This window comes from Diadema antillarum, unplaced genomic scaffold, assembly GCF_040938485.1.
Source record: "Diadema antillarum isolate AM-2024a unplaced genomic scaffold, OU_Dant_1.0 seq00001105_RagTag, whole genome shotgun sequence".
NCBI lineage: Eukaryota > Metazoa > Echinodermata > Echinoidea > Diadematoida > Diadematidae > Diadema > Diadema antillarum.
In genome coordinates, this window is record NW_027271921.1 from 1,254,447 (window position 1) to 1,281,164 (window position 26,718).

The window sequence follows — 26,718 nt, forward strand, 5'->3', positions numbered from 1 at the left end:
GAAACGAAGATTCGCACGTCTGAAGCGGGAAGAATGCCGATGCGACATAATTCGCTGCTGCAACCTTTCGCAATCTTGTCGAGGCTACAGTTCTTATGGGACAACAACCAAGCCCATGAATTTAAGGATATTAATAAGAGGACTATAGCAACATGTGATGGGGCATTCACAAATGGGACAATATCATAAGTATTTTTTGTTCGCATTTTGCTATACGAGTTACTCTCAGAACGGGTGCTGTTCGTTATTCCGAGGGTTCGTTATTCCGAAGGCTCGTTTTTCCGAAGGTTCGTGATTCCGAAGGCTCGTTATTCCGATGGTTCGTTATTCCGAAGGCTTGTTATTCCGAAGGTTCGTTAATCCGAAACACGCAATTTTCCTATACCTAGACGTTCGTTTATCAGAAAATGAAAAAGGGTTCGTTAATCCGAACATTTTGTGGCGTTATTCTGAAGGTTCGTCATTCCGAAGGTTCGTTAATCCGAAAATGAAAAAAAGGTTCGTTATCCCGAAAGTTCGTTAATCCGAAAATGAAATAGGGTTCGTTATTCCCAAGGTTCGTTGATCCGACAATGAAATAGGGTCCGTAACGAACCTTCGGAATAACGAGCTTTGTTTCATTTTCGGATTAACGAACCTTCGGAATAACGAACCTTATTTCATTTTCGGATTAATGAACCTTCGGAATAACAAACCTTATCACATTTTCGGATTAACGAACCTTCGGAATAACGAATCTTCGGAATAACGAACCTTCGGACTAAAGAACCTTCGGAATAACGAGCTGTAACCCTCAGAACAGTCCCATCTCCTTTCGTGTTCATGCACGCCGCCAGATTGGAGGCTGTGTTACGTTATAGGCTTATGGATTGGTTACTAGTAGGCCTATACACAATTTTGCCGCCAGAAGTCTTCTGAAATTTTATTTTGCCGCCAGATGTCTTCTGAAATTTCATTCAAAATCTAGACATGTTTAATTGCCCGAGACCACAGGAGATCTGCAGAATTTGTAATAGTATTTCTGGCTAAAGCCTATCAAGTATCAGAATCTATCTACATGTATCAGTTTGCCGAGACTAAAAAAACTACCGTGATATAAATTTTTGTCTGTTTCCCTCCAAAATCCGGAATGGTGCGGTTTTGAAAGAGACACTAAGTCTATTTTCCAAACCGAATTTGTCGTGCATTTTATGTGTTTATTTGCACAAGCACACATGCGAAACTCTCACGCATTCAGGTATGATCACCCAGATTACTGTAAAACGAGGAATGTTCGCGTATATTTTCTTTTCTGTATCGAAACATAATTATAATGACATAAAGACAAGGCTGATTAGTTATCGACGTCAAAGAGGAAATCCCTAATGAAAACATTGTATTTTCATTCCCAGAAAGATCCCAAGTACGCTTTCCAATAATCCCAGCTACAGCAAAAGAAACACTGCCAACTATAGCAGATAAGATTACATGGAAATACAAGAATAGGCGGCTACATAATAATACATAATTACGTATTTTCTGTATATTTGATCAGTACTTCGTTGGTCATGTATTAAATGTCTGACTTTCTGAAAAATGCATTTGTATGTTAAAAAAACCGTAAATGGCGCCATATAACTGCTGTGAATCATAAATATGAATTCTATATACTCGCTATAACACCATTGTTTTTTTTCTCATTTGTATATACACGTCTCTCACGCGGTCCTATTCTTTATGTTCCATTTTTTAGATACATTGTGTGCAATATAATTATAAAATGAATACTGTGAATCATCAATACGCAGTCTATACATACTCGCTATATTACTTGTCCTTTTTACGTGTCCTTCTTACTTGTCCATTTTTTCTAATTATTTTGCTTTACACGTCTCCTACTCTCCGATATAGATATCTCTCATGGCAATAAATCTCTCGAATCGTACAAAAAGACCATTTTTCCTAGTTTTTTCCTGCCACACCATACGTCCTCCTCCACCCCCCCCCCATACTGAATTGTTGGTTATCTCATTTTCACACGTTTCCGTCTCTCGCCAAAAGTGAAATCGAAACCTACCAGGAGGAGAATGACTATGAAAGTGAATCTCAGCGAAAGGTCGACAATCCTTTTCGGAGAATGCTATTAATGTTCTATTGTTACCTTAGGTCCTGCTTAGGTCTGTCCATGACCATTAAAGGTAGGGAATCCCATTTGCACGCCTTAAATGAAGAGTTGTATAAATACAGTGGTATGTTGAAGAGAATATCATTTCAGAAACTCCCATAAAGTATTGAAAGTGGAAGGTAACATTTAGTACATTTTTTTGACGGTTAGATTTTGAAATGAATTGTTTTCGGGGCTCACCGTAAATTCCAGTACATTACTAGGCTACCTTTGCAGACCCATGTACTGCATGTGTGTCCATCATGTATATTTTGTGAAGAAAGTTCGTCAACACTTACAAACATTTCTATATACATTCTTACCACACACTCTATTAGTTACAGGGGCGTCACCAGCTTTTTTCCAAGGAGGGTGCGTTTGGACACTTAAGAGACCTCTGAGATTTTTTTTAAATCAGATTTATTGGTTCCTGTGTCATCATGTACATTTACATAAATCTTACTCAACACTATACATTGTTCATAATGTGATTGTATACATACACGAATCTTCGCTATGAAGGACTATGCGGGGGTACATTATGTGACGGTGTGAGATCCTCGGCGAGGGAGGGACATTTTGACATTTTACAGTCCCAAAACTGCCGTTTGCAGGTGCTGGTATATTTTTTAGCTTTGGAAATTAGGGGGGGGGGGGCACTGGGCCCAACTGCTGCCTGCTGCAATTACTGGCAGTAACATCAGGAGAATGGCATAACGATTAAATGCGAGCGAGCGAAGCGAGCGAGCTTGAACATTTTGACATATTTTAGTCCCCAACTGCCATTTGTAGCTATATTTTTCGCTTTGGAAATTAAGGGGGGCACTGGGTGCAACTGCTGGAAATTACTGGCAGCAACATCAGGAGAATAACATAACAATTACATGCGACAGAGCGGAGCGAGTGAGCTTGAACATTTGGACATTTTATAGTCCAAAAACTGCCGTTTGGTACCTATATTTTTTCGCTTTGGAAATTAAGAGGAGGGGCTCAATGGGGCGCAACTGCTGCCAATTATTGGCAATAACATAAGGAGAATGGCATAACGATTGAATGCGAGCGAGTGAAGCGAGCTAGCTTGAAAATTGTGACATTTTACAGTCAAAAAACTGCCGCTCGTAGCTATATTTTTTCGCTTTGGAAATTAAGGGGAGGGGGCGCACCGGACGCAACTGCCGGCAATTACTGGCAGTAACATCAGGAGAATGGCATAACGATTAAATGCGAGTGAGCGAAGCGAGCGAGATTGAAAATTTTGACATATGTTAGTCCCAAAACTGCCATTTGTAGCTATATTTTTCGCTTTGAAAATTAAGGGGGGCACTGGGCGCAACTGCTGGAAATTACTGGCAGCAACATCAGGATAATGACATAACAATTAAATGCGAGCGAGCGGAGCGAGCGAGCTTGAACATTTTGACATTTTACAGTCCAAAAACTGCCGTTTGGTACCTATATTTTTTCGCTTTGGAAATTAAGGGGGGGCCGCAACGGGCGCAACTGCTGCCATTTATTGGCAATAACATAAGGAGAATGGCATAACGATTGAATGCGAACGAGTGAAGCGAGTGAGCTTGAAAATTGTGACATTTTACAGTCAAAAAACTGCCGCTCGTAGCTATATTTTTTCGCTTTGGAAATTAAGGGGGGGGGGCGCACCGGACGCAACTGCTGGCAATTACTGGCAGTGACATCAGGAGAATGGCATAGTTGTAATGCGAGCGAGCGAAGCGAGCGAGATTGAAAATTTTGACATATTTTAGTCCCCAAACTGCCATTTGTAGCTATATTTTTCGCTTTGGAAATTAAGGGGGGCACTGGGCGCAACTGCTGGAAATTACTGGCAGCAACATCAGGAGAATAACATAGGCCTAACAATTAAATGCGAGCGAGCTTGAAAATTTTGACATTTACAGTCCAAAAACTGCCGTTTGGTACCTATATTTTTTAGGTTTGAAAATTAAGGGGAGGGGTGCAACGGGAACAACTGCTGCCAATTATTGGCAATAGCATAAGGAGAATGGTATAACGATTGAATGCGAGCGAGTGAAGCGAGCGAGCTTGAAAATTGTGACATTTTACAGTCAAAAAACTGCCGCTCGTATTAGCTTTATTTTTTCGCTTTGGAAATTAAGGGGGGGGGGGGCACCGGACGCAACTACTTTATAGCAATTACTGGCTGTAACATCATTACAATGGCATAACGATTAAATGCGAGCGAGCTTGAAAATTTTGACATTTCTACAATCTAAAAACTGCCGTTTGTAGCTATGTTTTTTCGCTTTGGAAATTAAGGGGGCGCACCGGGAGCAACTACTAGCAATTACTGGCAGTAACATCAGTAGAATGGCATAGTGACTAAATGCGAGCGAGCGGAGCGAGCGAGCTAGAAAATTTTATCATTTTACAGTCCCAAAACTGCCGTTTGTATAGCTATATTTTTTTCGCTTTGGAAATTAAGAGGGGGTGGGGACGCCCGGTGCGTCCCCTTCCCTGGATCCGCCACTGGTATATAGTCAATGATGTCGGTTTATTTTCATGATTGGGGGGGGGGGGGGGGATGACCATCGAGGGGGGCGTCGAAGTGACCAAGCAGCTGAAAGATGTCCAAAATCTGCACTTTAGAGCATCCCCTAATTGTTTGTGTTTGTGTGTGTGTGTGTTGTATGTGTTTTATATACATGTACATGGGAAAGTTAGGAAACAACCTTTGTAAGAGGTCAAGTCTTATTATTGCCAATGCAAGGCATTTTAATATAGACTAGTATGTAAAACAACACTGCAAAATTAATAATCTAGCTTTGATACACTGCGCACATCCTGATTATATTCAGAATGCCAACCAGGAATCACGCTGAATCAGTATCTTTTGTCGGCTCCGGGCTTTTTGAACAATGTTTCACACTATACGCCTCTTAAATTATGGTTAAAAGAAATCTTAGAAAAATATCTTATTTCGTGATCACCTTTTCATGTCGATTTCAAAAGCAGTTTACTATCCCTTAAATTACGGTTTTGGTAAGTATTTTTTTTTTGTTTCGTTGTTGTTGTTGTTTTACCAGCGGATGGGGGGGGGGGGCACTTGCCCCCCATGCCGCCCCCCCCCCCCGTAGTTACGCCACTGAGTATCCCCCTCTCACGCGACGGAGCTTTTGCATTTTCAGAATTGAAATTCAATAATCCGTTGCACAATGAGTGAAATACCGTACGGATACAGTACGGTCGATAGATAGTAAACACGGTAAAGGAACATCAGTGCTGCCAGAGCCCGGGTGCGATTTGTGTGTGTGTGTGTGTGTGTGTTTGTTTTGTTTTGTTTTTGTCCCTGGTGAAAAATTAAAAAAAAATGATAAAAATAATAATAAAAAACAATTATATTTAGCGTCCGGCGTTGAGGTTGCTCGCAGACTGATTTTTTTTTTTTTTTTTTTTTTTTTTTTTTTTTTTTTTTTTTTTTTTTTAGGGTCTGAAGGGGGGTGCGTTCGCACCCAGCGCACCCCCCCTCGTGACGCCCATGAGTTACTACATCAACTCTAGTACTTTTAGATTTGTGTTTATAGATCACAAATACAGAAGAATGCAACAAAAAGGCTTAAGTGTGGCTGACACACAGAACTACTGAGTAGTTGAGTTTTGTGCATTATTCAAATTTTAGATAACGGTTGACTTCTAAATTTCGAAGCAGTGGCCTAAGCAAGTCCCCTGAGGTTCATATTTAATGTTTTGCTGCATTTTGGGAGGTCTGTAAAAGGTATCTCCTACCTTTAACAGTGGCGTATATAGACAAGCTAGTAATCAAACCGGAGGGGGGTGATTTGCAGTCCATAGACGCGGTCATAATGTAGGCCTATGTTGAAACAACCACATACACACACATACCCACTTACCCACTGACATACAAACTGACAGACAGACAGACACAGACAGACACACACACACACACACATACACACACACACACACACACACACACGAACAAACACACAGACCATACACTCGGACAAACGCGTATAGTTATCATCCAAACACACGTACAAACGGGCGCACGTCACGAGTCCGATAACGATTCAACAGCACATACAGCTGAGTCATACAACCCACGAGTCATACTGCCCACAAGTCCTACAGCCCTGGAGTTATACAGCTCACGAGTCATGTACAGCCCACGAACTAGACGCTACAGTGCTGAACAAGGTCCATTAGTTCGACCTCAAATAAAATAGACCCGCTCACGGTCACACAAGTCCGACACTTATAAGCAATAAAGACCCACGAAACCGACATTTCATCATGGACTTAATGACATGTGTAATAGTCACCAGGTAAGCGGCGTCGGACACGTGGGTCATTTCCCCCTCACGTGTCGAACTCGTGGGTCTTGTTTACCTATTAGTGTCAGACTCATGAATCTTATTTTGCGCACTGTCGAGCTCGTGTGGGACTTTTTTGCGTGGTGAATCGTGGGTTTCATGCTCGTGGGATGACCCTGAACAAACATCGGGATCCGTTTTCGATATGGGAGGGAGCCGAGCCAGCGGGGGGAGGGGTGTGGGAGGGGGTATTCCCCTCCGCACGAGGGACAGTTTGCAATTTTCACAATGATATTGAGCGATCTTGTGCACACTTTATTGGTGAAATAATTTGAATATCTTTTTCCACCAAAAAAAGCAATAGAACCAAATATTCATGGGAATGTGAGTATCTGTCACCTCCTCCAAAATGTGCGTCATCACTGTGACTACAGTCTATGGAGGTGGACAGAGTGGGATAGAACGTGGAAGGGGAACCTCCCGACCCGCATGACGGAGTATTGGCATATTTAGCATTAAAATATAACGTTCTGGTGAGCACTTTTCGCGAAATATTTTGAAAATTGCCCCTAAGTGTCTCGGTCTATAGCAAGGAATTTCGATTTTTAGATTGAGATTTATCGCTCTTGTGCACACTTTCGATGGAATATCCGGAAATTTGTTCATCAAAACAGTGTAGGCCTACTAAGTCTAGTATACGGAGGGGAACCGAGCGGGGAAGGGTGTGATAGGGGTCTCCCCCTCCAACACAAGGGAAATTTTGCATTTTTATAACTGAAATTCAACATTCTGGCGTACACGTTTGGTGGAATGTTTGGATAATGATCAATCCCTATATCAACACACAGGTCTGAGCACTCGAGTAGGGAGAGGTGCAGGTTGTACATAGGATGAGGTGGGGTGTCTTCTCGAGGAAACTTTTACAGGAAGTTTTTTGCTTGGAATTAAAATGAAATGATCTTGTTAACATTTTGACGAAATATTTTGGAAACTGCCTTATTAAAAAAAAAGTGCAATTAACCTATGGAGGGAGACGTAGCTGGGGAGGGTTTGGAAGAGGATATCCGCCCAGAGTTCGATATCAAAATTATTATTCTAAAATATATCCGTTCATTAGATCAATTAAATTTGCCTTGCATGCCATCATAATTTTCGTATATATGGGACTTCATGACACAGCTCTTGAAGAAAGAAGTGAAGGTAGATGATCCACACAATCAATGAGGATTATCATCCATACAATTATCACCATATTCAGAAAGTATAGACGGTCTGCACTAAAGCATGATTTTCCTGGCAACGGTTTAATAAAATTAATAACCCATTACTTCACGTAGGCCTATGCTATCAACACGCATTTCCCTTGCTGTGTGAGCGCGTGTTTGTATGTTTCTTTATACGTTCTTTTACTATTCACTATATCTCACTTTTTTAACCTTGGTTGATACAGGCATAGCGAGAGCAATGGTGCAACATAATTGGTCAACCTCTTATTCTTTAATGACTCTATTGTAGACAGGTTATCTTTTAAGCACTTCTCTTAAGGTTTCATGACATGAGAGACTATTTACAGGGAATCGGAACAAAAAGTATTTTGCAAAAGATTACCACAAACTCTACATAAAGCCTGTAGTTAGAAAAAGAAAAAGATTATTTGCGATAATGGGTAAATTTGGAATATCATATTAGGTGAGAAAAGTTCAAACTCTTATGAATAGGATCTTGCTGAAAGAGAATGTTTCAGAGTGACACATCAAAGCAATACGTGTGCCTCTGAAAATTGAAAACTCAGTCACATTTTATGAAATGTTGTAGTCCCTGCATTTTCGTATAGATAAACGAGAAGGCACGATGTTTCAGACCAGATATGAAACAATTCATTGACACACACAAATAAATAACAATAAGATGGATATTATTGCTATTACACAGCGGTATTTTATTTTCACAACTTTTAATTAGCAAGACAATACTGACATCAGTAAAACAAGTACATTTCTTTAAAATCAAAAAGGTATGAATTTCCTCTCATGTTGCAGAGAGTGATCAGGGGTGTAAAGTATTATACAAAATTTTTGTGGCCATTCATTTTGACCAGACATGAAAATCCTGTAAACGGATATGTACCACGAAATATGTTCTTGTCGCATATCGGACGGGATCATTTTCCGAGTGGTATCATACTTGCATCAACATCGGTCAAATTCTTGTTATCCGTATGAAGATTATATACTGGAATTATGTCACTGGGAATATATCCATGTTTGAATCAGATCATTTTAGTTTCAGGAAGATTCTGGAAAGTGAGAGACAACATGACCATGACATGGACTATGGTACGAAAAGTTACTTTGATTATTCATCAGAATATCGATGTTGCAACCAATGGCGTATCTAGGGAAAACGGCGCCCGGGGCAAGCGCGAAAATTGCGTCCCTAATTTCTGAAAAAGACTAGCGTTCAACCCCAACCCGGTCCCGGTAGGGACTTTAAGCAAAGTCCACATGATATGCTTTTCAAGCCCTTAAAAGGGGTCTTTTGAAAGTGATTTAAATGTAATGAATTTTGATAAATTTTGGCGAGCGAGCGCAGCGAGCGAGCCGAAAATTTTTGTATTTCAGCTGACAAAACATGTAATTCTTGTCATTTTTTGCTTATCACATCTTACAATTCTAATCAAGATAGTGACGGCCTTATAGATAACGATTTATCTATACCAAGAAACTGAGTACTTTAAAAAATATTCTAAATCAGGGGGGCATTTCATGAAGCATTTTGTCCGACAACTTGTCGGACAAAATTTGCTCTCAGCCAATCAGAAGCAAGGATTTCAGTAGCTTTTAACAGTTTGTCAGACGAGATATCTGACAAATTGCTTCATGAAATGTCCCCCATGTACGCGCGAGTGAGCCGAAATTTGTATATTTCCGCGTCATCATGACGTTTTGTTCTCATCTCCTTTTTGTTTTGATAAATTTTGGCGGGCGAGCGCAGCGAGCGAGCAGAAAATTTTTGTATTTCAGCTTACAAAGCATGGAACTCTTGTCATTTTTTACTTATCAAATCTTACAATTCTAATCAAGATATAGTGACGGCCTTATAGATAACGATTTTTACCAACAAACTGAAGACTTGAAAAAATACTCTAAATTTGTACGAGTGAGTGAGCCGAAATTTGTATATTTCTGCGCCATCATTACGTTTTGTTTTTATCTCCTTTTTGTTTTGATAAATTTTGGCGAGACGAGCGAGCGCAGCGAGCGAGCCGAAAATTTTTGTATTTCAGCTTACAAAACATTGAACTCTTGTCATTTTTTGCTTATCAAATCTTACAATTCTAATCAAGATATAGTGACGGCCTTATAGATAACGATTTTACCAACAAACTGAGGACTTGAAGAAATACTCTAAATTAGTACGAGTGAGTGAGCCGAAATGTGTATATTTCCACGTCATCATTACGTTTTGTTCTTATCTTGTTTGATTTTTTTGGCGCCCCCCCCCCCGTATTTTTGAAACCGTTGGCGCCTCCTTTTGATCCAATTGGCGATCGCTTCAGAACGAAAGAAATTGCAGCCGCTGCTCCGTGAAACATTTTGCCTCCTTAACATAAAATGACATGTGTGAACACAATAGACATTGTCATTTTGTCCGCGCCATCATCACATTTTGTTCTCACCTTCTTCTTCTATATAAAATTTAGAGAGCGAGCGCAGCGAGCGAGCCGAAAATTGTTGTATTTCAGCTTACATAACATGGAATTCTTGTGTGAACACAATAAACATTGTCATTTTGTCCGAGTCATCATTATGTTTTGTTTTTATCTTTTTTGATTTGATTTTCTGCCCCCCCCCCACACCATTCTTCCTCCCCCCCCCCCCCTCCCCCCCCCCCTTCCGGTGAGTTGTTTCTTCTTCTTCTTCTACTACTTCTTCTTTTTTTTCTTTTTCTTTTTTCCTTTTTTCTTCCTTTTTTCTTTTTTCTTCTTTTTTTTTGCGCCCCCAAGGAGTGGCGCCCGGGGCACGTGCCCCCCTTGCCCCCCCCCTAGATACGCCACTGGTTGCAACTAAGGCTGACGAGGAATACTTCTTAGTACGTAATTAGTTTATTGATAAAGAAGCAGCATGGCTTTGGGGCATACACAAATCTTACATTACACAGCTTATCTATACATTTTAAAAATGAACAATGTATGTGCTTGTTGATAAAAGTAATGGACCTAAATTATGTAAACGTATTCCAATTTGCCAACAACTTCCATTCCCCACACCCATCACTTCCTAATTTCTCTCTCCACCATACTTTGGAAAAAAATCCTCAGGTCATAAATAAAACACGGGAGCTGTTGCATAAACATGAATGCTTATTCTAATACTTGGTTATATACGTTATATATGAAATTCCGAAAATCGTTATTTTTGGCAAATACAAATAAAAGCATGATCCCACCAAGACATGTCGGAGTTAACATTTGTTCTTTTTTCTTTTGGGAGCTTTTACGACAAGTTCTTTTTTTTTTATCTATACAGCTGAAATATAAGTTTTTGTGTCATTTCTGTGTATGAAATGAATAAGAAATTGTGAGAGCATGACATGACTTGATGATTTGAACATTCATAAAGACTGGCCGAGAAATATTTCGGAAAAAATGTGACATTTCAAAATGTCGTATCTTCCTTATTTCTTTTCCGATTTTTGTCATATTTGTAACGTTCTGAGGGAATGTTTTTCTCTTTCTTCTGATGTTCATTTATTTTAGGGTGGATTTCCTCTTTTGTAAGACGCAAGAGTTTTACGTACGTAGTGTTCCGATCTCTCGGCATGCGTGCAATGAAGCAAATCGCGTGGATCCAAGATTGCACGGTTAAGGGAGCCACAATTGCACGAATAATGACGTAATATTAAAATGGGACAAATTATCAATATCAAACAACCAATCAAATGACAAGGATCTATTTAGGTATTAAATAACACCCAATATTTGTATAGCGCCTTTTCCATATAGGCTGAAAGCGTTTCGACAATTTTAACCAAAGATAAGAAATTAACAATATTTACTGAACAGAACACAACATATAACTAAAGAAACTTTGAAGTTTGTGTCAAATTGGCAATCGATGGTAACCATCAGTGATTTATGTGCCTTTGTAAAACCAAGAATAGTGTGAAGATTGATGAATCAAGAACTGGATGAACCGCTGCAACCATCACCCTGTCTGCCACTAAACGTTGCATCATTTTAAATGTTGTTGCTATCGACGAGGGATCTGGTCGAGAGGTTGATCTCTGGGTCATTTACACTCTTGTCTTTCACAACGCTACAGCATGCAGTCTTAAATTTATTTCTGCAGATCACAACCGAGATCACAAGCACTACTAGTATCAAAATCCCTCCAAGGCATCCGCCAACCACGTTCCGAATGAGAACAGATCTCGACGCCGTAGAATCTCGGCTCCCGCTATCCTCTGTAAGTGTTTGCGAGATGTAAGTTGTGGTAGTTGCAAGTGTTTGCAAGGTGTTACGGTAGATTGTGGTAGTTGTAAGTGTTTGCGAGGTGTCGGTTGTGGTAGTATTGGGTGGCGGCAAAGAAGTGAGGGTGATTTCAGGAAGAGATGGTTCCGGAGCTGGGGGTAAGGCACAGAAGAATAGGAGACAGTGAGAGGTATTAAACCCACCACATGGTACGGTGACTTTTTTTCCCGACGTTATTTCATAAAGGATTGTTAGATAATTGCAACTGAAGAAATCTTATAGGAAGTTACAATTATGAAAACATAGCACAATGACAGAGCATTTTCTGATGAGGTGTTCCTTTCTTAGATTTTTACGTGTGTCACAGATAATTTCTTACATTTGTTATGCAAGAAAACTGCTATTGCACTTACGGAGGTTGTTTATTTGTTTGTTTGCTTGTTTCTTTTTGCTGGGAGATTTCTGGACAGGGAAGACGTAACAGGTGGAGATTGCATGAAGACACCTGTACATATATATACATATATATATATATATATATATATATTATATATATATATATATATATATATATATATATAATTATTAGAAGAAAGAGTCTCAAGTACGCCATGGATCCAACACGTGGAAAATTCCAAGATGAACATATATATATATATATATATATATATATATATATATATACATATATATATATATATATTATATATAATCTGATACGAGGCCTTTATTGCACATGCAAAATTGCTCCTGTTTCAGAATTTTAAAAAGCTTTCTTAAAGGTATCAGGAACACGTTTTAGGGAGACTAAAGCTGATGGAGATCTCTAAATTGTTACATATTTTGTACCATTTCTTCCCTGATTTTGTGCAGATTTAATAGATTCAACTCGTTCCATCCAATCTTTCTCCACTGTAGGATATGCCACAGAATTTCAGAGTTGCCCACTCAAATACTACCTCAGAACATGATGGGTAAATTGAAGAGTATACTTAGGCAAACTTGAGGGTAGATTCGTAACTGTGCAGCTGACATGGAATCTGTGTAGTTCTTTCATTCAAGACGAGCTGTTCAACTATTAATCACGAGATGCCCTGATGTACCGTAAACTGTCGACATACATTCATGGCAAGAGCTGTTCTTGAGTATACAAGAAAAGCTTCCACGTGGCTTGACCAATATATTTACAGCCAATACATACAAAAGAAATTCTGAAGTAAACTAAATAGCTCAATCAATCAATCGATCAAAGAAATCAGCTAAAGGCAGAGAATTTGGCAATAAAATCTGAACAGCCACCAGCGGCAAACTTAAGATATATGGTAGAGATTCATGGATCCTTACGAAATATGTAACTCGTCGATGATGCACTCTCACTAGAGCATGCATCTTATGAAAGAGAACATACTATTTTTTTGCTTTTCTTTGCTGAAATGTTTCAACGTCTAGGCAAAATTAGCTGGGTGCACATAACGAGATGGACACCCACGAGTTATACAGCCCATAATTTGGTAGGCATTATGGCCTTGAGGTATAGATGTGGAACACGTAATTTTTGTGTTTGTCGGACAAAGCGTTGCCATGGTAATCATAATTTTATCAAAATTTTGTGGATTGAATAACTCCCATAGTATATAGGCAATCAATGCTAAAATTGGTATTTATGATGATTTATAGGTGTAAGACACTCTTTGTGTTTGTATTTAATAAAGCGTTGAAATGGTAACCGTATGGTGTTTTTTTTTTTAATTTAGTGGAGTGAACAACTTCCACAGTTTTGAAGCAATTGAAATCAAATTTGGTAGGCATTATGGCCTTGAGGCATAGATGTGAAAACAAAATGTGGATTAGAAGTGGCAGATCTGCTGAAAGTTGAATTTTTGACAATAAGTATAATGATTATAGAATTTATTTAAATGAATGAATTGAATGAGATACATGTAATATGTATTATGAATATAATGGTTATTATTTTCATTTTTCTGAAACAAGTATTGCAAAACATTTATGTTTCATGTTATTCGTAATCTGCGACGTATATGTTGTTCAATGAACAATTGTTATCTGTTTGTATCTCTTGTATGTAACGCTGGTGGAAGGCGCATTTCCACATTCGCATTGTGGACAATAAAACAATCAATTCAATTCAATTCAATTCATAAGTCATGCAGTCCACGAGTCATACAGCTCACAAGTCATACAGCCCACTAGATATACAGCTCACGAGTTCCACACTAAGTAAATAAATCCCACGAGTTCGCCATCAAGTAAAATAAGCCCACGAGTTATACAGCCCATTAGTTCGACACTAAGGGTGGGATTTCACGGAGCACGCGAACGATTTGCGAAGGACGCGAATGGCAAAATTCAGCATTCGTATTTTAGTCTGCAAAAGATCGCCAAACGAACGTGAGGGTTCGGAAGCGTCGTCAGTTGTTCGCGAATGTCGTTTTTACTTCGGCGATGATTTTAAAAAAGTTTGAAATTTTTTGCGAACCTTTTCCGCACACTTGGTCGTGATTTGCTCGTGAATTGTTCTTGAAAGTGTCTTTAAAGCCTCGTCATATGCGCAAGACCTTCGCAAGATACGAGCGATGTTCGCAAAATGTTCATGAAACCCCAAACCGACTCCGAAACTTTGGAGAATGTCTCGCGTATGTTACGCGAAATCTGCGAAGTTTTTCCGATCATTTTACGACGTAATCGCAAACTGTTCGCGTACCTTTTGAGACATTCTCGCGAACGTTTGGCGCACGTTTGGGGATGTATGACCTATACGTTTTCTACAAATAAAAATCGTACCATACATCTAAACATCAAACAATTATTAACAACTACAGTAACAAAAGAAATTAAAGACTACCAAAGAGAATGAAATGTTTCATATACACAAAAAAAAAAAGAAAATCGCAGAATACACTTAATATTAATCTAAAGTATGCAACATTTCATTTGAACTATTATAGAGATTATGTGTTGGAGGAACTGCAAAAAAAAAATCAAATGCTTTACTAGTGGAGATAGGTCCTAGGAAAAAACTGTAGGCAAGCACTCGATAGAAAAATGAGAGAAAAAGAAAGGAGAAATAGAGGAAAGAAAAAAATCAACTCAAATCAGCTTCCAACTCTCCTTGGGTACATTTTATCCCATGATTATTGAAAATTTTTCGTTCGCATTTCCGTCGCGTGTACTTCGTGTAGGTAACATGCTGTACTTTAGCAATGATACACACGACATTCGCACAAACGTCGTGGAAACTTCGCACAAATTGCGCAGCAATAGTTTTCGGCTTCATTGTCGGAACACATTCGGAGAAAAACTTTTCCGAATGTTGGATTCTGTCATTCGCGTCCTTCGCAAATCGTTCGCGTGCTCCGTGAAATCCCACCCTAAGGGTGGGATTTCACGGAGCACGCGAACGATTTGCGAATGACGCGAATGGCAAAATCCAGCATTCGCATTTTAGTCTGCAAAAGATCGCCAAACAAACGTGAGGGTTCGGAAGCGTCGTCAATTGTTCGCGAATGTCGTTTTTACTTCGGCGATAATTTCAAAAAAGTTTGAAATTTTTTGCGAACCTTTTCCGCACACTTAGTCGGGATTTGCTCGTGAATTGTTCTCGAAAGTGTCTTTAAAGCTTCGTCATATGCGCAAGACCTTCGCAAGACACGCGCGATGTTCGCAAAATGTTCGTGAAACCCCAAACAGACTCCGAAACTTCGGAGAATGTCTCGCGTATGTTACGCGAAATCTGCGAAGTTTTTCCGATCATTTTACGACGTAATCGCGAACTGTTCGCGTACCTTTTGAGACATTCTCGCGAACGTTTAGCGCACGTTTGAGGGATGTATGCCCTGTACGTTTTCTACAAATAAAAATCGTAGTATACATCTAAACATCAAACAATTAAATATTAACAACTATAGTAACGAAAGAAATTAAAGACTAGCAAAGAGAAAGAATATTTGATATACAAAAAAAAAATCGCAGAATACACTTAAAATCAATCTTAAAGGGAAGGTAAACCCCAAGAGCAATGTGGATTGAGTGAAAGCAGCAGCATTAGTAGAACACATCAGTGAAAGTTTGAGGAAAATCGGACAATCGATGCAAAAGTTATGAATTTTTAAAGTTTTGATGTTGGAACTGCTGGATGAGGAGACTACTAGAGGTTATGACGTGTGAGTGGACAACAATACCAAGAAAATATAAAGACAATTCTGCAAAAATCCATTTTTCATGAAAATTACAAATTCCATCAACTTGATATTGACATATGTTAAGGGTAGCAATTATTCTTCCTGCTTTCTGAAAGCGGTTGGTCCATTGCTCTTTCATAATTCTAGAAAAGTGATTTTTTGTTGAATTTCCTTTATATTTTCTTTGTATTGTTGTCCACTCATACGTCATATCCTCTAGTAGTCTCCTCATCCAGCGGTTCCAACACCAAAACTTTAAAAATTCATAACTTTTGCATCGATTGTCCGATTTTCCTCAAACTTTCACTGATGTGTTCTACTAATGTTGCTGCTTTCACTCACTCCACATTGTTCTTTGGGTTTACCTTCCCTTTAAGTATGTAAATTTCATTTGAACTATAGAGATTATGTGTTGGAGGAACTGCAAAAAAAAAAGGAACAAATGCTTTACTAGTGGAGATACGTCCTAGGGGAAAAAATGTAGGCAAACACACGATAGAGAAATGAGAGAAAAAGAAAGGAGAAATACAGGAAAGAAAAAAAAATCAACTCAAGAAAGCTTTTTGAGTTGATTTTTTTCTTGCTTCCACCTCTCCTTGCTACATTTTCTCCCATGATTATCGAAAATGTTTCGTTGTTCGCATTTCCGTCGCGTGTTCTTCGTGTACGTAACATGCTGTACTTTAGCAATGATACACACGACAATCGCACATACGTCGTGGGAACTTCGCACAAATTGCGCAAGAATAGTTTTCGGCTTCATTGTCGGAAAACATTCGGAGAAAAACTTTTCCGAATGTTGGATTTTGTCATTCGCGTCCTTCGCAAATCGTTCGCGTGCTCCGTGAAATCCCACCCTAAGCAAGGAAGGCTCACGAAACCGACACTAAGCAAAATAGGCTCATGAGACGGACACCAGTTAGGCAAAGAAGACAGACGAGACGTACAGGATGAAGAGCGCCACCTATAGACCAATTAATTGTATAGGGTACTGTATCCGGATGATGACATAAGGAAGATGAGAGATGGAAGTTGAGAGATGAGAGTTGCTATGGTGTTACCCCGTCAGTTGCCCTCCCTCACCCCCTGAAACGTTCAAGATCTGTGTTTGCATGGTTGAGTGTTTGTGAAAAAAGGCGAGAAAGAAAAGGGGGAACTTACATCCTTTCCATCTTCTAGCTAGAAATCGGGAAAGCCTATTAAAAACAGCTCGATGGCATTATCAAAGATCTAAAATTGAACCATGCATCGTTCTCGTCCTCTTATTTTTCTTTTTTTTTTTGGGGGGGGGGGGGTGGGGGCCCATAAAGAGTACAATTATACTTTGAAAAAAAAAGTGGTAACAATTTTGCTCCCCGAAGCGTAAAAGAACTGCCCCCTAAAAGGCACACGTGTAGAAATACATACTAGATACATACTCGTTGATATGTACAATGGCGCTGTTCAATTAGTTATAATCCGTCGCTCGATAGCGTGACGAAATTGAACCCGCCAGCATATTATTTCCCCTTCATACAATACCCTATACAGGTACATACTTGTAATTGACATGTAGATGGCGCTGTTCATCCTGTCGGTCTCGTGAGCCTTCTTTGCGTAGTGTCGGTCTCGCTGGCTTTCTTTGCTTAGTGTAGGTCTCGTGAGCCTTCTTTGCCGAGTGTCGGTCTCGTGGGCTCTCTTTGCCTATTGTTGTTCTCGTGAGCCCTTTTTTTTGCGTACTGTCGGTCTCGAGAGCCATTATTGTGTAGTGTCGGTCTCGTGGGCCTCTTTTGCACACTGTCGGTCTCGTGGGCCTTTATTGTGTAGTGTCGGTCTCGTGGGCTTTGTTTGTAGTGTCGGTCTCGTGAGACTTTCCTGCCTATAGTGTCGAAGGTCATGCGGCTGCATGACTCGTGAGCCGTACGACTCATGAACCTATTTTTTATGTCGGTCTCGCGGGATGACCCCGAAATCACTCACTGAAATCATTCTCTATGAATGATTAAGCCTCGGAAAGGAAGTCGTTCTCACCTGGTATCTTGATCGCATTCGACGATTTAAATACTGTGCAGTCGTCGCATTCGCTCACCTTCATCTGTTCACGTGTGTGCGTGTGTGTGTGTGTGTGTGTGTGTGTGTGTGTGTGTGTGTGTTGTGAGTGTACGAGTGCGTCAGAAAGCGCATGTGAATGTGCGAAAAAGAGGAAGACAGGGAAACACATTGTCAGGAAAGTGGTGTGGGGAATAGCAGCACACACTGTCCCTATGATATTCATCAAAATGCATTAGCATAACTAGAGCACTCGCAATCGAGCACATGTATCCCCCGAACCCGTCCCATACCCCATCTGGATTACTTTTCAAGGCCAGAATGTTGTATAAGACGGAACAAGTGAGGGCGCCACCATCAAAAATAATATAGCCATCTTCATTTCACTATAGTGCACCTTTTTGCCAAACTTGAAGAAAATTTGATAAGAAATGTGGCTAATAGAGCACACACAAGAAATGTGCACTGGCATCCAAGTCGAAACACTGAGGGCGCCGTGAACACAAACTGTTGTGTCCTTCATGTAGAATGACCACCCATACATCTCCTTAGCAAGTCTGAATAAAATCCATTGAGTAACAATCAAGTTATTGCATAAATAAGCACTTCTGCAAATTTTGACATGATTAGGGTGACCTTTGACCCTGTAAAAGCTGAAACAGTGAGGGTAGCATTATCAATAGGTATAGGTGTATAGATTAGACTATGATACATTGACATACCAAATTTGAAGAAAAAAAAATCGGTCGAGAAACAAGGCCAGCATCGAACACACAATCAGACCCTGTTAAGTTTACCCTTTCATGTATAAAGACGGAACAAGCGAGGGCGCCATCACCAAAAACAATAGGCTTCGTCGTCTGACCATAATACACCTTCATGCCAAATTTGAAGATGATCGAAGAACTGCAGCCAGTAGAGCGCTCACAAGAAAATCTCTGCGGCGGACGCGGCGGACGCGGCGGACGCGGCGCAACGAGGCCAAATCCATAGTATCCTCCGAACTCTGTTCGGGGGATACAATTATGTTCAGCGCAGACCTGCTGAGAATAGACATTGTAAAGTGAAATGGTACTGGCACCGTGATGATTAGCAACTTGACTGAACAGCAAAAGAATATTGAATTGTACGTCGTTAGTTAACGTCATGACAATTACAATATCTTATAATGCAGAACTTTTAAGTTATCGTATATTACGAAATCTATGAATTTACTCAACGGATACTAGTAGGTCGAAACAATATGTGGTTAACATTTATATAAGTTCATTCTTCAACATTGTTGTTGTTTTTTTCCTGTGGTATTTCAGTTTGTCAAGACAATCACATCCGTTATCCTTAATTTTTACGCCCATGAATTTTTGTAGTTTAAGAAACCTGTAGTTTAAGAAGCAGGCCCCATCATATAATTTCCGTCACTTCTTTAAGATATCTTTGTAGCATAACCAGACCGTAAACATTTTGTGTTCAGTACGTTCTCTATCTTGTAACGTGCAATCCAAAGACATGGTTATATACATTAAGTTGTATTCTTATTTGTTGTACGATTGTCACGAGAATTTGCTATTCCTTTGAGAAGCATGGGAATATGAAAATAAATTGAAGTGAGCTAAACTGAACATTGTAACAAACGAGAAGAGAGAAACTGCCCAAACACTTATCAATACATATCATCTTTCTCATGTGGCGTGCCAGGATCTGGTCAGAAAATCTATCCTATTCTCAGTCTCAGAGTTTCATAAGTAATGAGTGTACCCGTATGGACAGACGCGGGAAATGCCTCGTATACCCAAGGAGGTACTAGGCTTGCCTAGTACCTCCTTGGTATACCTAGGTGTATTCATTTCTCCATTAACACACATGTTGAAAATAAAGAAAATCAAGAAATATACAATATCCATGTGTATAAAGATTACAATTTACATGTCTCTTGCATTCTAGGAAGACCAACGTGTTTTATCCCACTCCTGAAATTTGGGTGTCAGCTTAAACTTGGCTCAAAGACCCTTGTAAGAAATAATATGTCACCGCTCAAAAATATCCTCATTTTGAAGCTTCAACGGAACAAAGTACATGTACATCAAAGTCCCCCTGAATCAAAAGAAAGTACGTGTAAATCTATCCTCCCCTATACTTGCATCTCAAATCAAATGAACGATGTGAATTACCAAAGCAAAGTACGTGCCATCAGGAACATTGTAGAATTTAGCCTCAGTATGAGTCTGAAATGAAAAAAGACATATTGTGATTCGATGACGCATCATGACATGCACATAATGATATTAACTCATTTATCATCTCCATTTAAAGGGGATCAAACCCCATATCATTATGAGAACTGAGAGAATGCAGCTATTTTTCATATAGCGCACATCAGTGAAGTTGGATTGAAATAGGACAATACATCCAGAAGTTTTAATTTTTAAAGTTTCAGTGCCGTCATTGCTAGATAAGAGACATGCAACAGTTTAGGATGAATATCAGTGCGCGATGATTCCCATCATAACATAAAACGAGAATACCACAAAATGGCATTTTTTATTAAAAGTCCACATTCCTTTGACTTGGTACTAACATTATGGCAAGAATAATGTTATATTCCCCTGCTGTCTGTCAGAGGTCCAATCAAATGCTCTTCCATTAATGCTGGAAAACAGAAAATATGCTTGAATTTTCTTAGTGTTTTCTTCATAGCATTGTTCTGCACTGACGTCATGAACTGTTGTAGTTCTCATGAGACAACGGCGGCACCGTAACTTTCAAAACTAATATCTTTTGAAAAGATTGTACTATTTTCCTATAAACTTCAGTGATGTATAATTCTACTAATATTGTGCTGCAGTCACTCAATCCACATGTATATTTGGGTTTCATTCTCCTTTGAAAAAATACCGTATAAAATTATTGTACACAGTTAAAGTACAAACTTTAATGATATCAATTATTCTTTGTGCTGAGATAATTCCAGTAAATTGCGCTTGTTTATGATTCAATAGATCTGAGTACATTGGGGTTATCTCACTGAGTGGCGAATGTTTGCGAGCGTAAAGTCGTAAACAATTGCAGTCAAATTCGCAAACATTTGTAAGCATGTTGAAACATTTTTTTTTTCTTGTCGCAAAGAAATGTTGAAAATGTTTACGACAATTCAAACTGTTTGTGAATTAAATTTTGACTGCAATTGTTTACGAATTTGATTGCAACTGTTAACGAACCCTGAAATTCACTAAAATTCGCTCCGCACCAAAGTGATGATGTACGCTTCGTCGTCGTGCTGTAAAAAGTGATAATTTCCCGCGAGTAACTCTCCGCACTCGGTCGGGTGAAATTCCATTGCTAGAATTAGGGCGCTTAGATTAAAACCACTCCCAAACACTTTCATACAGGTGAATTAATATCCATCCCGCGCATGTCATTCTCGCAGAAGTGTTTCTGCATGGGAAGTTGAGACATTTGCAACTTGCCAAGAGGGTAAGCACTCACAATGTTGGTGTACTCAGGGCCCATTATCTCATATGTGTGGTTATTCTCGAGGTACACCTTGTACTGCACGTCATGGTAGTTTCTGCCTTCCCTGGGACTCACGGAGACGGCTATGGTCCTTGTTCCTCTCGGGGAGACCAGCGGCCGCGGTTTCGGCTCCCAATGCTCCATGCTGGACACTGCGTATTAAAGCAAAGTATATGAAGAGCTTGCTTCCAAAAGGCGCTAAGTCCATTAAAAAAAATGATGGATTTAGAGCCTTTTGGAAGCAAGCTCTTCATAATATGTGTTAACATCTTTACAAGATGTATTCTTGTATAGGGCCCTCAAAATAATCATTTTGTGTGCATACCGAAATTTTGAAGTATACGTCAGGGGGAAACCAGGCCTAAAGTATGTGGGCTCCTAGCACTTATTTCTCCTGAGCATAAAAAAGATCCTTCTATATGCCGTGTGCGGGACTGGCTAATCAGGATAGTCATCGTCATCTACATGCCCACGACAAGTATTGTATACAGGGTGTTGCAATAATGACATAAGGAAAATAATTGACTAGAAGGGGCAGTGTTGTCACGCTATCGAACGCGAGATTTAGTGAAACTTCTGTCATTCTATTCGTTTACTTTTAATCTATCTTGAATACCAAAGACAACTTAAACATGACGACATTGCATTTTAAATGAGTTCGGCACCAACTCACCACGACACAGTGCAACTGTTCCTTCTTCTCTACAACCTGAAAGCGAGAAGAGAAACGTGATAGGGCATCAAAATGAAAACAGTAGTAATGATTATCACTTGACATCATAATCAAGATTTATCAATCACATCGTTGATCATATTAATAACACTGACAGTGACTAATATAAACTACCTCCACAACTGCATGCTTTATTCCTCTTACTTCAACCCTGTACACAAGTGTTCCACAATGCCAGTGGTATTATTATTTATTCTGCTACAGTGAACTACTTTGAATTTAACATAATTGCAAAATATTGCTCAGTGGTTGGATGAAAGTTATCGTATGACCAGTCTCTTGGTTTGTATAAAACCCAAATTTTCTTTGAACTATTATAGACCGACCGCTCAACTTGCACTGCAGGTGTATTACAAATTAAGCTTTTCGCATGTTGTTTTGTGTGGTTCAGTTTGCTTGAGCGTGATGGGAGTCTTACAGAAATGGCTGCTGCAAAATCTAAATCATGTCACCATTAAATTTTACAAAACAAATAATGCACATTACTTCGTCGAGCGTTCGTAAAGTAATCCAACCTTTGTAACATTAACAGCCCAAAGATATGGTGGTTAGTACTTACAAGTGTCCTGTGTCACGTGCATCATCTACATACTTAGGTCTACGTATCATTTTCTTCTCATTTAATCACCTATACCTCAAAGTGGTGGCAAGACGTATGCATGCTAACTCACTTGGCAGAGTGATTCTCTCTTCAGCCCTGTTTGAATCTCTGTTGTTGTGAGGTAAACTCCGAACTCTTACCGAATACTCCATGTCAGGCATTGAGAAGTTGCCAAAGAGACAGCTCGCTGAAAATTTGCTCTGACATCGAGAGACAGCGAAAAAAACCCACAAACAAACAAACAAACAAACAAACAAAAACATGAGGACATGCTTTGATTGCATTTTCATACAGATTCAATGGTCTTAAACGTGATCAAAGTCAAAATTATATATATATGTATACATAGATATATTGTATATATATATATATATATATATATATATATATATATATATATTGTATATGTGTGTATACATATTTGTTTTTGAAAGGGTATAGCATTTTCTATGATCAAAGAAAGAACCATGCAGCGAACAAACTTGTTTACTTGTGTTAGTAAGATCAAGTCACATACATCACATGTATAATTTTTGACAACATCATGATTTCTACATCTTCTTTGTCTACAGTTCATGATCTGGCAGTCATGCTGTCGGGAGTCATAGATAATGGTCTTTGCTGGTTTGCAACACGAAATAGCTTTGACTATTATGACCCCTAACATGTATAACCTTGTTCGACATGGATGATATACTAGTAGCTGACAAATTAAAAACCCTCTTTTCCATACTAATAGATCCCAGAAATGAATTGCATGTTCTGTGCATCTCAGCAGTGACTACAGATGTGAACATTCAAGTTGAGCACATTGTACAGCTAAAGAATTGTGTTTTATGTTACCACAAATTGAAGTAAAGAGAAATAGTTGTACATACACAGACACAGACAACAACACCTCACAGACTAGTTATTACTCTCCATACCCTGCATTTGTGTTTCCTGTTTGTATTTCCAGAATGATATATGAATCATAAAATCAAGTAAGTTATCCAAATTTGATATCACTTTTATCATCAGAATGTGTATGTAACTGCAAATATCGAAAGATTTTGACATATCTTGATTATGCAATCTGGTTTCAGATTTTATCTACGTTACAGGAAGCGGGAACGATATTATACTGCTGTTCTATTGGTTCATATTCTACTTTCCTGATATGTAATTTTTCGAGGTGTCGTATAAAATTTTTTATTTGTTTGTGATTTTTTTTTCAATTCTACATTTTCACTGGTCTCTGTAATAAACCCAGAGCCATCTATAACATCCTTCGCATATTCGTTCCTATTCCTAACACCTTTCTCCTCCCTTCAGATTACCAGATAAGGTAAAAGATTCAAATAGAAATTGGTGGCGGGGGGGGGGGGGGGAGGGTGAGTAACTGAGCCAGGAGAATTAAGGAGGAGATAATCAGGGAGAAACTACAGGGGCAGGGACCAAGAAAGGAGCTGTTGACGGTGACAAAGGGAGATATTTGCATAGTTAGTATCACTCACAACAAAAAAAAAACAACCAAAAAAAAAAAACATACTGCTCCCTATATACGGTCACTTACCAGTTGGAAAACCTCATAAACTTGGTAGGCCTACATTAAAGGGGTCGTACAGTTTTCGTTGAGACCTAGATTCAGGTTTCTAACATTTTTGGCGAGATAATGAGAAACCTCTTATGAAATATGAAAGAGCATGTAATTCTATGAGGAATTCAACGTTTATTTGGAAAAAAAATTGGTTTTGAAATGGCTGAGATATCCAAGAAAGAGCGATTCCAATAAAGTGTGGGACCCACACTTTATAACGATCGTTATAACTTTGTTTTTGGATGTTTCAGTCATTCCAAACCCGATTTTCATTAAATAAACTTTCAATTCCTCTTAAAATGGTATGCTCTGTACTATGAGTGTTTTCTTAGTATCTCGCAAAAAATTAAAAGCCCAATTGTCATCTCCACCAATACTTTACCATCCCTTTGATATGTGTGGTTTATCAAACCATTGCCGTCATTCAGCAAATAACCCATCACAATTCTTAATTTGACGTCTGTGCAGGGTTTTGTTTTTAATGAAGATGGTTCACACGCATCATGTAAAGGGTTACACGAAGCCACATACTATACTTACCCCTGCATCTGCCGCTGTCAGGGATCGGTTGAAATACACGTTGAAGCAAAACTGACTTGACACACATGCCGAACTCGCACATAAGACTTTCACCTCAAAGCCGGTCAAATTATAAATGTGGACTGTTGGACAGAGGGTAAACGACAATAGGTGGGTTTAGCAGGAAAGGCATACCCCATTCTTTGCTTCATATCATTGCATGTAATAATATAGCAAAATCAATCGAAAAGAACTGTAATAGTTTCACTGATATCCTACAAGATCATATGGATGTGGTGATAATATGGAATTACAGTGCTATCCATAGTTTTTAATGTTTTAAAGTATTTTAAACAGTGATGATGTCATCTCCGCACAAGTTTTCCACTAACTTAAATAAACACAAATCTTTGCTTATTTGCTTAACATAGAAATTGACTAAAAAATGATAAGAAGACATAGTATCACGTTGTGCATCAAACAACTCTGGTATTGTGCTTATTGTCCTTACTGAAGATGACTACTTTTATAGGCGAAGGGGGTTATATAATTTTCACATTGTATGACAATTCAAAGTGTAGACCGGTTTTTGTTGAAGCTGCATGTCTGCATTAAAACTCTATACGTTACGATGTCCTTTCACCAATCGTCAGCACTGTAACATTGGTCTGTCCAAAAACCATAAAGACACATGTTGCACTCTTCATGATAATGCTGTAGGATCTATCACTATACCGGAATTAAAGGGATGGTATAGTATTGGTGGGGATAAGGATTGGGCTTTTAACTTTTTGGGAAATACCAAGAAACCACTTGTGAAATAATACAGAGCATACAAATCTAAGATGAATTCAAAGTTTGTTATATGGAAATCGTTTTGGAATGGCTGAGACATTCAAATACAAAGATAAACAAAGCGATCCTGATAAAAGATGTCCTACCTATTGTTAGGATTGCTCTGTTTTGGATATCCCAACCATTTCAATACCAGTTTTCATCAAATAAAGTTGAATCCCTCTTGGAATTACATGCTCATTCATATTTCATAAGAAGTTTCTCATTATTTCACTTAAGAAGTTAGAAACCTGAAGTTAGGCCTCAACCAAATAACATTAGAAATAAAAGAACAACAAAACTGCACATATACACTTGCACCCTAACTCGCCTTTGCACTGATGCATTTTGTACGTACCCCCACTTCGTTATACGATTTGTAATGAGGTATAAGCCATATGCATTTCCAAAGGCCGTCGTCAAATTCAAGCTTCATCTTAAGATGGCGGTCTCCTGCATTTTGTTCGTAATAATTCAATTAGATAATCAATGATTTTCCAATTGTTTTTGTATGATTATAACTCACCTCAGTAATATTCTTTGTTTTTGGTACATTAGATATTATTCATATACATTTTGTGTTGGATGTAGTATGAGTATTATTGGAAATCTTGTTTGTTTCTTTGTGAAAAATTCAGAAGTCAAATCAAATCAAATCAAATCAAATCAGATCAAACTAAAACTATACCATCCCTTTAAGTTTTGATTTAAACCAGGCGTCTGCTACTCACTGGGTTACCAGCAAGGAGTCCGTTGTCAATTTACCGACCTACCCTTTGAGGCATACCA

At 38.9% G+C, this 26,718-nt stretch overlaps 1 protein-coding gene across 2 annotated transcripts; it reads right to left on the reverse strand.

Annotated features, from left to right (window-relative positions):
- Positions 1 to 11,145: 11,145 nt before the first annotated feature.
- On the reverse strand, positions 11,146 to 26,675 carry LOC139743767 (uncharacterized). Of its 2 annotated transcripts, none has more exons than XM_071654220.1 (8): positions 26,661 to 26,675; positions 25,117 to 25,238; positions 23,068 to 23,197; positions 22,337 to 22,372; positions 21,637 to 21,808; positions 20,322 to 20,375; positions 18,136 to 18,199; positions 11,146 to 12,078 (listed from the first exon to the last, which is right to left on the reverse strand). In XM_071654220.1, the coding sequence occupies exons 5-8, from the start codon at positions 21,805 to 21,807 to the stop codon at positions 11,693 to 11,695; spliced, it is 675 nt and encodes a 224-aa protein (XP_071510321.1). In that variant the 5' UTR covers position 21,808; positions 22,337 to 22,372; positions 23,068 to 23,197; positions 25,117 to 25,238; positions 26,661 to 26,675; the 3' UTR covers positions 11,146 to 11,692. The 2 variants fall into 2 exon arrangements, with proteins under 2 accessions (XP_071510321.1, XP_071510320.1); XM_071654219.1 differs by having other exon boundaries at positions 21,637 to 21,815.
- Positions 26,676 to 26,718: the final 43 nt, after the last annotated feature.

Bases quoted from the DNA above. Each gene is read 5' to 3' on its own strand.
- LOC139743767 (XM_071654219.1), bottom strand. From the start codon at position 23,158: ATGCCTGACATGGAGTATTCGGTAAGAGTTCGGAGTTTACCTCACAAC. The intron at 21,816-22,336 runs GTGAGTTGGTGC...TTTAATACGCAG, and splicing joins AACAGTTGCACTGTGTCGTG to TGTCCAGCATGGAGCATTGG. The intron at 18,200-20,321 runs GTAATTCACATC...ACACGTGAACAG, and splicing joins ATGGCACGTACTTTGCTTTG to ATGAAGGTGAGCGAATGCGA.